This window comes from Triturus cristatus, chromosome 5_1 (assembly GCF_964204655.1).
Source record: "Triturus cristatus chromosome 5_1, aTriCri1.1, whole genome shotgun sequence".
In the NCBI taxonomy this organism is placed as follows: domain Eukaryota; kingdom Metazoa; phylum Chordata; class Amphibia; order Caudata; family Salamandridae; genus Triturus; species Triturus cristatus.
The window spans coordinates 771108248-771122220 of NC_140587.1; the positions used below are offsets into that span (position 1 = coordinate 771108248).

The following is a 13973-nucleotide window of genomic DNA, read 5'->3' on the forward strand; positions in this document are numbered from 1 at the left end:
ACTTATAATTGTAAGTACAAAAATATCATTTAACATTAATATCATCCAAAAACATGCAAAATATTGTTTTATTTAACACAAAACTATATATATATATATCCTACTGGCGGTCGCTGGTAGGTATAGTTACAACCATGTTTCTTTAGGAAAAGCATTTTTTGACTTGGCTATAACTTTGGCGTCGTTTGACCAATCTTTATGAAATTTTCCCCAAAAAAGTGTGAAGGTAGGTTCTGTGTGTCATGGAACGTTTGGGGGTGATCCATGTAGAACTGAGAAATTGGGGCACGAAATAACCATGCATTTGTAATGTCAATTCCCAAAGGAACCTTTAGCCCACGACAGCCGAAACCACTGAACGGACCTACACCAAATTTGGCAGGGAGGTAGATGTTGGTTTAAGAAAAGGCCTTTTGCTTATTTGGTGTAAATCCATTCATTAGTTCTTGAGAAATGTAAGTTGAAAATTAAAGAGATATCTCTGCTCGCGAAGCCTTTGCGAAAAGTATAGTGATATCTCTGCTCAGGAGTCTTTGCAAAACACAGACAATCTCATGCAGGGAAATGCACTGCTCTGATTGGCTGCCAACACCTTCAACCAGGAAGTGTTGGCAGCCATCTTGGGACTCGGCTTCACAGAGTCCCCCCCCAAAAAAATTAAAATCAAGAAAACAGGGCATGGTGGAAATACCATGACCCCAAAGCCATGGTCTTAGCGTTCTCCCTAACCCCGCCATGGCATAAAAGCATTTTTTCACATAAAAGGTCCCAGGTGCACATAATAAATATAGGGTGGGGCGTACGGGCCCCCCACCTAGGGCTATCAAAGCCCCAGGGACCGCCACCTCCCCGTAGCTAATTGCAATTGTAAGGGAGGGGGCTCACGGGCCTCCCTGCCCCGGTGACCGTGACCTCGCCAGGGCACACAGTATTTTTTAAAGTAATGCGGGGGAGTCCGTAGGGCATCCCCTGCTGCCCTGGGGACCGCCACCTCCCCGGGTCACAAATACAATAATTAAGGGGGTCCGTAGCAGATCATCAGCCCCAGGGACGACCACTTCCTGGAGCCAATTTGAATAAAGGAGGGGCCCTAAATGGCCCCGAGGACCACCACCCCCCAGGGCCGGCTCCAGCAATACCACGGGGTGCCTACCCCCGGGACATTGCAGTTCACTATGGCTTGCTCAAGCCAAGGAAATCAAGTGCTCTGCTTTCAGCAAGCAAGAGCACAAAAGGCTCCAACTTACTGAAAGTAGATCATCTCTGTTTCTCTGGGCGGAAATCAGCCTGGGAAGGGGTCCATGCGGCTCCCCTCCCTTTCAATTAAATAAGATTAAAAAAAGGGGCAGGCCATTGGGGATGGGTTCCCAGGGGCTGAATACGGCCCAGGAGGGGGGCCATTTGGCCCCCTTCCTTTCAATTAAATAACATTTTTTTTTAAAGGGAGCAAGCCCCAGGGGATAGGGTCCCCGGGGCTGAAAATGGCTCAGATAGGGGAACACGCAGCCCCCCTCCCCTTTAAAAAACTATATATATATATATATATATATGAAGGCCTGGCCTCGGCTGATGGGGTCCCCGTGGCCAAAATCGGCCTTAGGAGAGGGCCGTGTAGCTGCCCTTCCTTTGTATTAAAAAAAAAAAAAAATTTAAAAGGGGGCAGGCTCGGGGGATGGGGTCCCCAGGGCTGAAAATGACCCCGTAGGGGGGCCGCTTGGTCCCCCTCCTTTGAATTGGAAAAATATAAAAATAAAGGCTGGGCCCCAGGAGGGTGGGGTCCCTGGGGCCAACATCATCCAGGGGAGGGGGACCACGCACCCCCCCTCCCTTATTAAAAAATATATATATATGAAGGCCTGGCCCCGGAGGATAGGGTCCCCAGGGCCAAAATCAGCCTCAGGAGGGGGGACGTGTGGCCCCCCTTTGCAAACGCGGCTCCTGCCACACCACTGGTTGGGAGATGAAGTCCACTTTACTCTGTAGGAACTTGGGGGCCAAGAAGCTCTCCTGGTACCTCCTGTAAGTCCTACACAGTGGAATTCCTGAGAGCTGGTCGGAGGCCCTGCCCCCTTTCTCCACCACTCTGCAAACAAGACTAATACTTTAAAAAACATAGAAATTCACTGAAAAAACCAAAGGTTACAGGGACCTTATAGTTAGGAATTAGCATTTAAAAAAACCTTTGCAATTCACTGAAAAAAACAAAGTATACAGTGACATTATAGTTAGACTGACATTTTACTCGTACTAAACCAGAGAAATTCAGCCGTTATAGTTAGCTGAGCTAACTATAACTCACGCCCCCGTAATGCATTTCTTATGACTACACATATTGCATCACTCATGACATGCATCTCACTTTGACAGTCGATCAGGCCAAGCTGTTGGCTATCCTATTATTCATGGTGGTGAACCTGGACTTTAAGTTTTTTCTAAGGAACCTGCTCTCTAACATGTCCAACAGGGTCCACTACAATCATGACGGTTCCTCCACAACGCTGTTTCAAGTTAATCTGGGAATTTGCCAGGGTTGCATTTTAGCTCCATTTTTTTTACTCTATTTGTTAACAGATTGGAAAGTTATCTTTTATTGAGGAAGGCAGATCTCCAGCGCATGGGGAATTGACCCTACTTATTGTATGAAACGATACGGTCCTAATTTTAAGTGCTGGGGTTGCAGCGCTTAGTGGATTCCTTTGTTTCTTTTATGGAAGCTCTTGATCTATCCTCTAATTGCAGCAAGTCTTATGTGATGGTAATGGGCCCCAAGTTCATGAAAACTAGGCATTTGAAAGCAAAGGGACACATCTTGGTGAGGGTCACATCCTTCTCTTACCTAAGATTTATTTTTGATACCACGTGTTTCTGGTCTCCATTCGTTATGAATAAAAGGATATTATTTTGCAAGGGCCATTGTAGTTTGTTTTTGCTTTTCTTCACGAAGGAGTATGAAACACCCGGGAGTATTTCTGAAATTGTACCAGGGCAAATGTGTTTTAGTAGTAACATGTGGATGCGATTCTGGGGTGAAGTGGGTAGGGCTTCTCTCCAGCTAAATGAAAATAAATGTTCTATTAGCCTTAGAGCCCTCAGTAGCGGGCTCTACCCGCCATTAAAGGCCCGCTCCCTTGTTAAAGGCCTGAGGGCCTTTAACGCTTTTGCCAGCCTTTAATGGCTGGTAAAGCCCGCTACATCAGGCTCTAAGGCTATAATCAATTGCATTTTCATGCATTCTTGTCTGTTTTATATGTGTTTATATACCTTTTATGGTTATGATTTTTAACCAAATAAAGGAACTGAACAGTAAAAGCTTAATGTCGCTAATTCACCTACTTTGTTTAAGACCTTCATTGTGATTTAGGATGAATTCAAGCCAAGAATATATTAAAGGTACAAAATGATTACGTTTGAGCAAAGTACAAGCCTTTATGTCTTGTTACTTAATCTAAAACAAAGTGCCTGATTCACAAGCTGTGTGGAAATGAAGATGCCAATATGAAGTAACCCATTATGGACAAATAAAATGAAAAAAAACAAAAAAGTAATGATTGTTATTTTGAGTACTAATAAAGCAAGTACAGTTACTAAATGATTTCAGCATTATACGGATAGGGGCGGGGTTAAGGATAACAGCATGGTTAAAGTTAGATTAGTGTTGCGTTAGGATTAGGTTCAAATTTGGGCTTGGGTTTGAAGATTCGGTTGGGGATGGTATTAGATTTAGGACTAGTATTAAGAACAGGGTCATGGTTAGGTTTTATGTTAGGATTAGGTGTAGGATAAGGTTTTGATTTATGTTTAATGTTACAGATGTACTTATGGCTCTGTTAAAGTGTTGATTTAGGTCTTTACTGTGAGAGTTAGGGTTGTGTTTACGGTCAGGGGTGCGAGCGGTTAAGGTATTAGTAACTTAGGTTAAGCGGGAGAGTTAGTGTCATGGATTGTCTTCATTGTGGCATTCTTCATAATGTTTTTTTTATAATTGTCAGTGTAATGTAAAATATATCATTATATACCGTGGGTTTTTCATAATCACTTCTACACAAATGTATTTCTTCACTTTTCATACCTACCCACAGAAGGTCTGTGGATTGTTACCCAAGTCTCTGCAGTGCAGTATTGTGATACAGGTAACAGGAATGAAAAAGGGAAACATAACTTGTTGTGTATTAGTACTAGCAACCCCTATCAGTCAATCAATCAAAGCCATTTGTACAGCGCACAGCTACCTCAACTGAGGCGTCCCACACTAAAGGGAGACTGAAGAAAAGACCCACCAACTAGTCTATGCCTGACTGAAGAGCCACGTTGTTATGTCCTTTCTGAATCCCTCTTCTGTCTCGGCCCCTATTCTACCATACTTAGAGTAGCTCTCCCTGGGTGCCATTAGCGCTTTCCGTGCAAGTGGAACAGTAGATTTCAAACAATATGTATTTTTTTTTGCTAGGTAGCCATTTGAGGCCAATATTCTGTTGATGTGAAATCATGGCTAGGTATGGATTGATGAGTCTTTCTTTTGTTTCCACCTGTCATTAGAACGGTAGTTCTGCCCTCCACGCTGCAGTTCTCAGTGGCAGCATCAAAGCAGTAGCTCTTCTCTTGGAAGCCGGAGCAGACCCGACTCTCAGGAACAAGGTAATCCTTTACATTCTGTTGCATGATGTGGAGGTAAATGACACAAAATCAGCTGATTCTAAAGTCAGGAAATGATGCCGAAATGTAGAGAAACTGCATTGAGGTTTTGAAAATGTGTGTTTATATTTAGTGCCTATTGGTCAAGAACAATAGGATAATCCGTCAAGCCCCTCATTGGCGTAGCAAGGTCAGGTGGTACCCGGTGCGGAAATTTCGTGTCACCCCCGGCTTGACAAAAGGGCAAAAATATGTGTTTAAAACTCATATTTTTGCCATTTTGTCGCCTCACTCAGTGATGACACCCGGGGCAGCCCGCACCCACCGCACCCCCCTTCAATTGAAGGACTGGACCTCAAAGCATCTGAACGGTCCATCTCTCGTCTGATCCAATCTAGATTACAAGATTAGACACCAAGCGTTTGGCTACCGAGCCACAAGTGCCCCGCCATCATGACCGACCCTCCTGGAGCCACACGCAAATGGTGGACTCAGGCAGTGCTTAATTTGAAACAGTGGTTGCAAAAGGTTGCAACTGGCACTCATTTTTTGGGACTGACACTTGTTTTTCCTCATAAGAATTTCACCCAGAGCAGGAGAGAGAAAAAAAAATAGAAAAAAAGAAGCGAAAGACATAAAAAAAAACTGACAAAAGCAGAAAGCAGGGAAGGAATAACACATGCAAGAGTGAGAAAAAGGAGTAAGGAGTGTATGATGGTGGATGAAAGAGGTGAGAGGGTGAAGACTACACTGCCTTGGTAATCGGCAGCTTTGACGTTCAGCTGCACCAGGGGTTTCTGAGACATCTTTGGTCACCAGAACTTATTTTACAAATGTTTCCCTAATCTCAGGGTTGCAAAGTGGTCACAAGGCAGTGCTTATTTTATGACAAAAACAAAAAATGCTGGGGTCCAAAGTTTTGCTTGGAAGTCTACACCGGTGCTCTTGAATTTTGTAGGTTTTGACATCAAGGCTGCGCAGTCTTGATTCCAGCTCATACTCCTTACATCCACCACCAGACACTTCCTGCCCCATTATCTCACTCTTTTCAGTTATTTTTACCTGTCCTTTCCTTCTTTGTCAATGTTTTTCCATCTTTCTCTTCCTCCTCCCATTCCCTTTTGTGTTTTTTCTATCTCTTGCTCTGGGTCCGAATTTTATGAAGAACAATAAGTCTCAGTACCCAAAAATGAGTGCAGGTGGACCCCACCTGCAAACACCGGCTCAAATTAAGCAATGTTACGACGCAATATGGTATATATTATTTATATCCAATGTGTTTATTTTTATAAATATACTGCATATATGTGAAATAATGAGGCAAACAGCTGTGGGACAGATAACAAGTTTTTTTTATAAATGGTAATTCATGAGAATTGTTTCACCAACCAAGCCACATCGTAGTTGACCGCCAGCTGACACATCGAGTCTAGTGCTCACCAGTACTACACACACTGCAGGAAACTCTCTGGGACTGCATACATGCCACCCATGCACACACACATGCACATTCACACATTTATCTCACAATGCTGCAGATCTCATTAATCACACAAATAAAATGTCTTGGTGAAAAGGTACTTCAAACATTCAGTTGCGCGAATCAGTCTTTTGCCATTCCTCCATACAACATCTGAATTGCCATTACTTCTTGCTTTCATGAGACCTTCCGTCCTTCCATTACGTTACAGCCTTGAATTGCAGATACCACATTACTCTGAAATTCTACTCATGCTCCAAATACACTCCACATGGGATTTCACATTGATGCTAAAATCTTTGAGCACCTTTTTGGTTGTGACAATTCTGACCACTTTTTCTGCCCCTTAGATAGCTTTATTTTAATATTATCCACTTTCACACTACTTTTTCCCATTTTGAACACATCCAAGCATTAGTCTTCTCTTTCTCAACAGATTTTAAATAGCTTAGCCGTTATTGTTAGACGTGGCATCCTTGGCGTGGTTTTCCTCCTAACCTTTTGCCTTCAGACCTCCTGTTTTTGCTGACTTTGTTTTTGCTGACCTTAGGACTCTGCGCACTTTACCACTCCTAACCAGTGCTAAAGTGCTTGTGCTCTCTCCTTAAAACATATTAGATTGGCTTACACCCAATTTGCATGTTTAATTTACTTGTAAGTCCCTAGTAAAGTGACACTAACTGTGCCTAAGGCCTGTAAATGAAATGATACTAGTGAGCCTGCAGCACTTACTGTTCCACCCACTTAAGTAGCACTTTAACCATGCCTCAGGCTTGCCAGTGCAGCCTGTGTGTGTGCAGTTTTAAACTGCCATTTCGACCTGGCAAATAAACCTTTTCCCAGGCCCAAACCTTCCTTTTTAATACATATAAGTCGCCCGTAGAGTAGGCCCTGGACAGAGGGCAGTGTATTTAAAATGTTGGACATGTACTTTTAGGTTTTACATGTCCTGGTAATGAAAAAAGGCCTACCTCTCCCACAGGATAACTTTGGAGTTAACTTATTACATTTTATAAGTGTAATTTCCAAATGGGAACAGGTGACCCCGTCAAGTTTGGTGTCTCTGGAATTGTGATGAAAAATCCTAACTTATAGTGACGTTGGATTTTGAAAATGCCACTTTTAGAAAGTTGGAATGTTCTTGCCTTAACCATTTGGTGCCATGGGCCTGTCTCTGGGTCACATGACTGGGTGTAGATGACAGTTAGGCTTTGTGTATTCCTCCTAGACAGAGACACACAATGGGGAGCTTAGGTGTGACTGAATGGACCATCATTAGGAGGATGGGAGGGAGTAGCTGGGCCCAGCCCCACTTACACTCGAATAGGCTGTGTCTCTACACAAAGGGCTGCATATCCCCATGTCATGTAGTTAGTCTGGAGCCAGGGCCAAGAAGACAGGACGCCTGTGCACTTCAAAGGCATGATTCTACCAGCTTCTCCACACTTAAAAGGCACAACTGGGTATAAATACTGGACCTCCGACACCAACTCTTGAGTACACTTCTGGACTTGTGTATACTCTGCCAGGAAGAAGGACTGCTGGGCTGGTGAAAGTACTACAACTCTACTGGACTGCTGCTCTGAAGGAACTGCTGCCCTTCTGTGCTGACCTGTTGCCCTCTTGCCTGGGTGAAAAGATAACTGGTCCTGCAACTTCACCCTTGAACCCAGGACACCAGAGTGACTCAAAGGGCTAGTCTTCTGGCCTCCTGATCTGAGCCTCAAGGGAGGGGCATCAAAGGCACACAAACATCCTGCACCAGCCCCTAGACCCAGCTGAAGTGAGTTTCTGACCTCCAAGTGGTGCCCCTCAGGTCCTGGACCCTTGGTTAGCCTCAGGGTGCTGAAATGTTACTCTATTTTTCTAATAAGACGTGGAGTCCTTTTTGTGTGGTGTTTCACTTTGTTACTGTTTGAAGTGTTGCACAAATACTTTACACATGGCCTTTAAGTTAAGCATGACTGCTCTGCGTCAAGCTACCAGAGGGTTGAGCACAGGTTAATATGGGATTGGCTTGTGCCTCACCCTCACAAGGATTGTAGTTGCTGCTTGACCAAGACTCACAGCCCAGTCAACCAACAAGCCAATTTCTCACAGTTAGAAACTGTTGTGATGCTCTATATGGAACCACCGGATCCTCAAGTTGTGGATCGTAACTAGACACTCAACACCCTGGTTACAATGACCTGTGAAGGAAGGAAAGAGTGATGTGAGCAGAAGCAATTATGTCAGATCCCATTTTGTCTAACATGGCAAACACTCTTCTTGGGAGTTGCACATATGGTCAGAGCCCGAGCTTGGGCCTCTTCAACCCCTCATATACTCCAATATCATGCTACAGCCCTACACCGGACACTGTTCTGAAAATAAGTAGTTCAGATCATGGAAGACAGTGCATATTTACCTGGAAAGGTCAGTAGGCAGACTTTCCAACATGAGGGGTGAGTTAATATGCCTGGACCATACACCTATTAATCATCACCCACCAACAGATAGCTGTGTCATGGCATATACATGAGGATGTGAGTAACCATGGTAACAGGATTGCCACTATGGGTGACCCTCATCTCCAGCAGGGCCAAGTACTCTGTTGACCAGCAACTTGCTTACAAGTTATGTAAGGCACCTGCCAGGGTCCTGAGGATGCGAGTCTCCTGTTCAGAAAATGTACCAGGTATATCAGAAATGATGAAATCAGAGAGGTTTCAAACCTACAAGTGCAATTAAAATAAAACCTAATACTGATTAAAAAAAGTAGTGGTTGAAGATCAGGCAAGGAAGCTTGGCCACTATGTGGGAAGGATTTTTTTATTTTGCTTCTTAATAGAACCACAGTGCTAACTTTAGGGCACATTATGATGCTGGTGGGACCGCCACCAGCAGACCGTCGGTGGTGGTCCCACCGACAGACAGCCCTTCGGGCCGACCACCACATTACAATGCAGATGGTCGGACCCTTGACTGTCAGGGAATGGATCGCTACCCTCAAAAGAATCTACTGATCCTGATGGAGCATCGGTCGGATTTGTGATCCTGAGTGGAGGCGGTGCCTACTCAGGCACCGCCATCAGGATCACGATGTGCGTTTCCAACTGGCTTTTCATGGCGGTCCTACCGCCATGGAAAGGCAACTGGAAAGGGGCTTTAGGGGCCCCAAGCAGGGCCCCAGTCTCCCTTGGGCCACTGCTAAGTGGCCAGGGTGGCACATGTGGTGCCCCTCCAAACATCCATGCACCGTGTGCCAGGAACCACATGGTGCCTGGCACACAGTGCATGGATGTTTGAAAAATGCCTTTTTCTACTGCTGCTTGTGCTGCGGCCCTTGTCTGGCCGCAGCACAAGCCACAGTACAAAAAGACAGTTTCCGATTGCCTTCAAATCGGTCTTATCAAAATATGGTGGGTGTGACCGCCGACTCCTTGTTGGGCAGTCTTAATCCCACTTCAATGAAAGTCGGATGCTCATCTGACCGCTATCATAAGAAACACAGTTTTTTCTAAAACACTTCAACATAACAGTCAAGTTGTTTCACGGTGATATGCTTATGAAATGTAAATGTAAATGTAAATGTTGTAGACTTGTAAAGCGCACAGCTGCCCCAGCAACGGGGCGTCCCGGCGCTGTAGACCCCGTCCTGGCTATCCCTGTGAGATGGTCCCTTTCTGGGTATCTCCAAGGTGAAACCAGGCATCCCCGGCGTCTGTGGGGGACCGTTGTAGAGATGAGGCAAGCTTAATGCCCAGAGTTGCCGAGTGTGTTCTTGGTTAGAGTAGGTACCGAGGCGAGAATTATCGAGTCCGTTTTTTGACCCTGGTCCACGACCCTGCCGCGTCAGGAATTGAACCCTGGTCCCTGGCCGATTCTCTGCTTACGGGTCTGCCGCCTCTAACCAGTGAGCCACACCTCTCCACTCTGAAATGTGACTGCGGCGCTGTACAGATGCTTGCACTGGATGAGAATTAACTTGACACTTATCTTCTAATTAATACTTAAAGTCTGACTAAAAATACTGCTAATATCTCAAACTTGCTGAGGTATTTATGTTCTGATGTAAATGTACAGGGTTTTCATATCCTTGCTCTGCCACTGGCATTAACTCCCACACGTCCATCTTATGTCTTTTGTTTTGTTGAGTTTGCTTTTTACCCTTGGTATTTTTATTCATCATTGGTTCTGTGTTGCATTTTTTAATATGACTGTTTTTTTCCAGGCACAGGAACTACCAGCACAACTAACAAAAAATGAGCGTATCCTCAAACTCCTTCAGAGAAAAGGAATGGGCACCAGAGGCTAAAAGTGCTCTACCAGCTGACGACACAACTACGTCTGGCCCTGTACAAAGGCGGCAAGTCTGACGTCAGGATGAGGCACTGCACTGCTCTTTTATTTTAATATGTCAGATCGTGAAATAAAAGTCTTGTGCAAAAGAAAGGGGAATAGTACACTTCAACCGATTGGATGCTGTTATTCCACTGAGGAAGCAATGAAACTTAGTATTGGATTTCATTGGATTTGTCGTCTCACCTCAACACCAGTGCCTGTAAAACTGACAACGAATGTAACAACGTATTAAATGATGCGGGATGCGGCACGCCTTTAGAGGATAGTAACACTGCTATGCGGGTGATAATGCAGAAAAACTGCCCTCTGTCGCCCGAGTGAACAGATACCCCTTAATTTGAAGTTGCAGGCCCACCAGAATCACAACATCCGCTGTAACCCTGCTGATCTTCTGTAACCCTGCTGATTCGGTGTAACCCTGCAACAAGGTGTAACTGAGAAGATCCACTGTAACCCTGCTGATCTTCTGTAACCCTGCTGATTCGGTGTAACCCTGCAACAAGGTGTAACTGAGAAGATCCACTGTAACCCTGCTGAAGAGCCACTGTCACCCTGCTGCTGATCCACCCTAACCCTACAGATCTGATGTAATCTTAGCGCATCCACTGTAATCATGGCGATCCGCTGTGACCATGTTGCAGATCCGCTGTAACCCTGCTGATCTTCTGTAACCCTGCTGATCCGGTGTACCCCTGCAACAAGGTGTAACTGAGAAGATCCACTGTAACCCTGCTGAAGAGCCACTGTCACCCTGCTGCTGATCCACCCTAACCCTACAGATCTGATGTAATCCTAGCATATCCACTGTAATCTTGGAGATCCGCTGTAACCATGTTACAGATCTGCTGTAACCCTGCAGATTCTGTGAAACAATGAAGGTATGGTGTAATCTCGCAAATCCGCTGCAACGCTTCTGCAGATCCATTGTAATCTTAGAGATCTGCTGCAACCCTGCATATCTGCTGTAACAGATTAGGTGTAACCCTCTTGCAGATCTGCTGTAACCTTCCAGATACGGAGGAACCTGCAGGTTGGCTGTAACACTGCCTTTCAGATCTGGTGTAACCCTGCAGATCCACTGCAACCCTGTAGCTCCCCCGTAACCTTTCAGATCTGGTGTAATCCTGCAGATCCAGTGTAACCCTGTAGCTCCTCAATAACCTTACAGATCCGGTGTAACTTTGCAGATCCAGTGTAACTATGCAGATCCACCGCAACCCTTTATATCCTAAGTAACCTTTCAGATCTGGTGAAACCCTGCAGATCCGGTGTAACCGTGCAGATCCACTGTAAACCTGTATAACCTAAGTAACCTTTCAGATCTGGTGAAATCTTGCAGATCCACTGTAGCCCTGCTTATTCCAGTGTAGCCCTACAGACCCAGTGTAGCCCTGCAGACCCAGTGTAGCCCTGCAGACCCGGTGTAACCCTGCAGATTCGATGTAAGCCTTCAGACACAATGTTCTTTCTCCCGAAGACTCCTTCTTCTGAATGGGGCCTAAGGTGTTGCATTTATTTATTTATTTATTTATTTATTTATTTATTTATTTATAACATTTATAAAGCGCAGTTGTCACCAAACTGGTATCCTGGCGCTAGTGGACAAGGAAAAATTCTCTTACTGAAAATACGCAAACACAGCCCCTGGCCATGACCAGGTTATGTCGGGACGAGCCTTCAATTGCAACAGCTCCATTGAAGCCCGTTACGAGTGTGGGAGCTCATTCCACATCCGGTCTGATTTAACTGAGAAGGTCTGCCCCCCTTGCGTACACCTCCTGGTAAGTGTGAGTACAGACCACGCTTTCCGTATTTGAATGGAGAGATCTCGTGGGGATGTATCGTTTAAATCAGCGTTGCAGTGGCACAGGGCCTTTCTGGTGTAGGGCCTTGAAGACAATGCACATGGCTTTAAATGTGATCCTTTGCTTCAGAGGAAACCAGCGCAGGTCCTTCAGGGCGTCATGCGCCGAGGACCTACAAGGTCTATTTAGCACCAGTTTTGTCACTGCCTCTTGCGCTCTGAACAATCACTTACTGAAATAATCAGGTGCTACGTGTATTAGGGCATTCCAGTAATCCTAGTCTGCTAAGTGTAACCTTCTTTAGCCCACGGAGCAGTGCGAAGCACATACCTGCACCTTTGGTCACCTGGCACGAGAGTTGTTTTCACAAATCCCGCATAAAAAACAAACTAACATGGGCACCAAGGGATTGGTGGATCTGTAATTTTCCTATAGCAAGTTGTGGTGTACTGCTTACTTATTACATCTGTGCAAACCAGTTTCATTTAGCACAAGCTGCACTGCACTCGATATTACCAATCCGGGGACACAAGTAATTATTGATATGATTTGGTTGCAGTTTCTACCATGCACTGTGCAGGAGGAAATGTGTGTCTGCTTTCAAATATGTGACTGGCAATGAAAGTGACTTCTCTAGGATGTGGCTGTGTTTTTTCTTCCTTACAGAGAAGTCGTATATTACTTAAGTACAATTGTATGCATATCTCAAGTACAAGATTGTGTCCCTAAATAAAGGCTTCCAATGTCCCAACTTTAAATGCTTATGTGAAAATGTTTCTTAAATGTTTCTGGAGCTGTGCCATTTCCTTTACAAAGCACATAGTTCCCTAGAATGAATATGTCTAATCGCAGCAGAAGTTGCCACAAAAATAAATAATGATAAAACTTCGAAAAACTCAAAGTGCGTCTAAGAGGATCGAGGAAACATTGTGGGTAGTAGCTGTACTGCAAAGTACAAACTTTTATGATGCAATTGTCCCCTCTACTCTCATAAGCACACCTTCCAGACTAAGGGGCAGATTACAACTTTGGCAGTGCGGGAGATGCTCCTGCACCTCCAAAGTCGACCACTGTTTGGTGTTCCCATAGCGATGCCTTTGAAAAAGGCACCGTCATGGGAACGCCAAAGCAAGTTTCTGCATGGCATGGACTGTTAAGTACATGCCGTGCAGGAACTAGCAGTGCTTGCAGACAGAGAGGCACACCATGTGCCTCCCTGCATACATCCCCATGGCATGAGGCACCAGGATGCTCTTTAGGGCCCCCTTAGTTATGTGAACACTGCCACGAGACCTTGGCAGTGAGGAAACTCGTAATATGCTTGGTGGGGCCACAGTGGCTCTGCTAAGCATACTGCAGCCTCATACTGCCCCGTCATCACCAGGGAGCGCAGTTCTCTGGCGGTTACGGCGTGCCATGGTGGTCCGACCATCATAGTTGTAATACAGCAGTCAGACCACTAGTGCGGCGGTCCCCGACTGCCACCGCACCTCCACCACAGGTTCGGCGGTCCATAATCAGGCCCTATATCATTATCAGACCTCTGTACACCATACCAAATATGGACAGCTTCCTGCGAACATGATGCAATCTGAAAAGAGCAAAACTACCAAAAACCAGAAACAGCAATGTGCACAATGTTGTGTACAGACTTACACACAAAAGCAGTGCTGGACACAACATACACTGGACGTCTACGTACACAGAGCACA

The 13973-nt window shown here is 45.2% G+C and overlaps 1 protein-coding gene across 4 annotated transcripts in view; it reads left to right on the plus strand.

Moving 5' to 3' along the window:
• Positions 1–13012, plus strand: part of ANKRD29 (ankyrin repeat domain 29) — a 447476-nt gene extending 434464 nt beyond the window's left edge. For 3 of the 4 annotated variants that reach the window (XM_085605755.1, XM_085605754.1, XM_085605756.1), the window contains 2 exons: positions 4537–4635; positions 10326–13012. In XM_085605755.1, coding sequence (XP_085461881.1) covers positions 4537–4635; positions 10326–10409 — 183 coding nt within the window. In that variant the 3' untranslated portion in view covers positions 10410–13012. The remainder of the gene's footprint in view (positions 1–4536; positions 4636–10325) is intronic. The other variant, XR_014961577.1, reaches the window with a different exon arrangement.
• Positions 13013–13973: the final 961 nt, after the last annotated feature.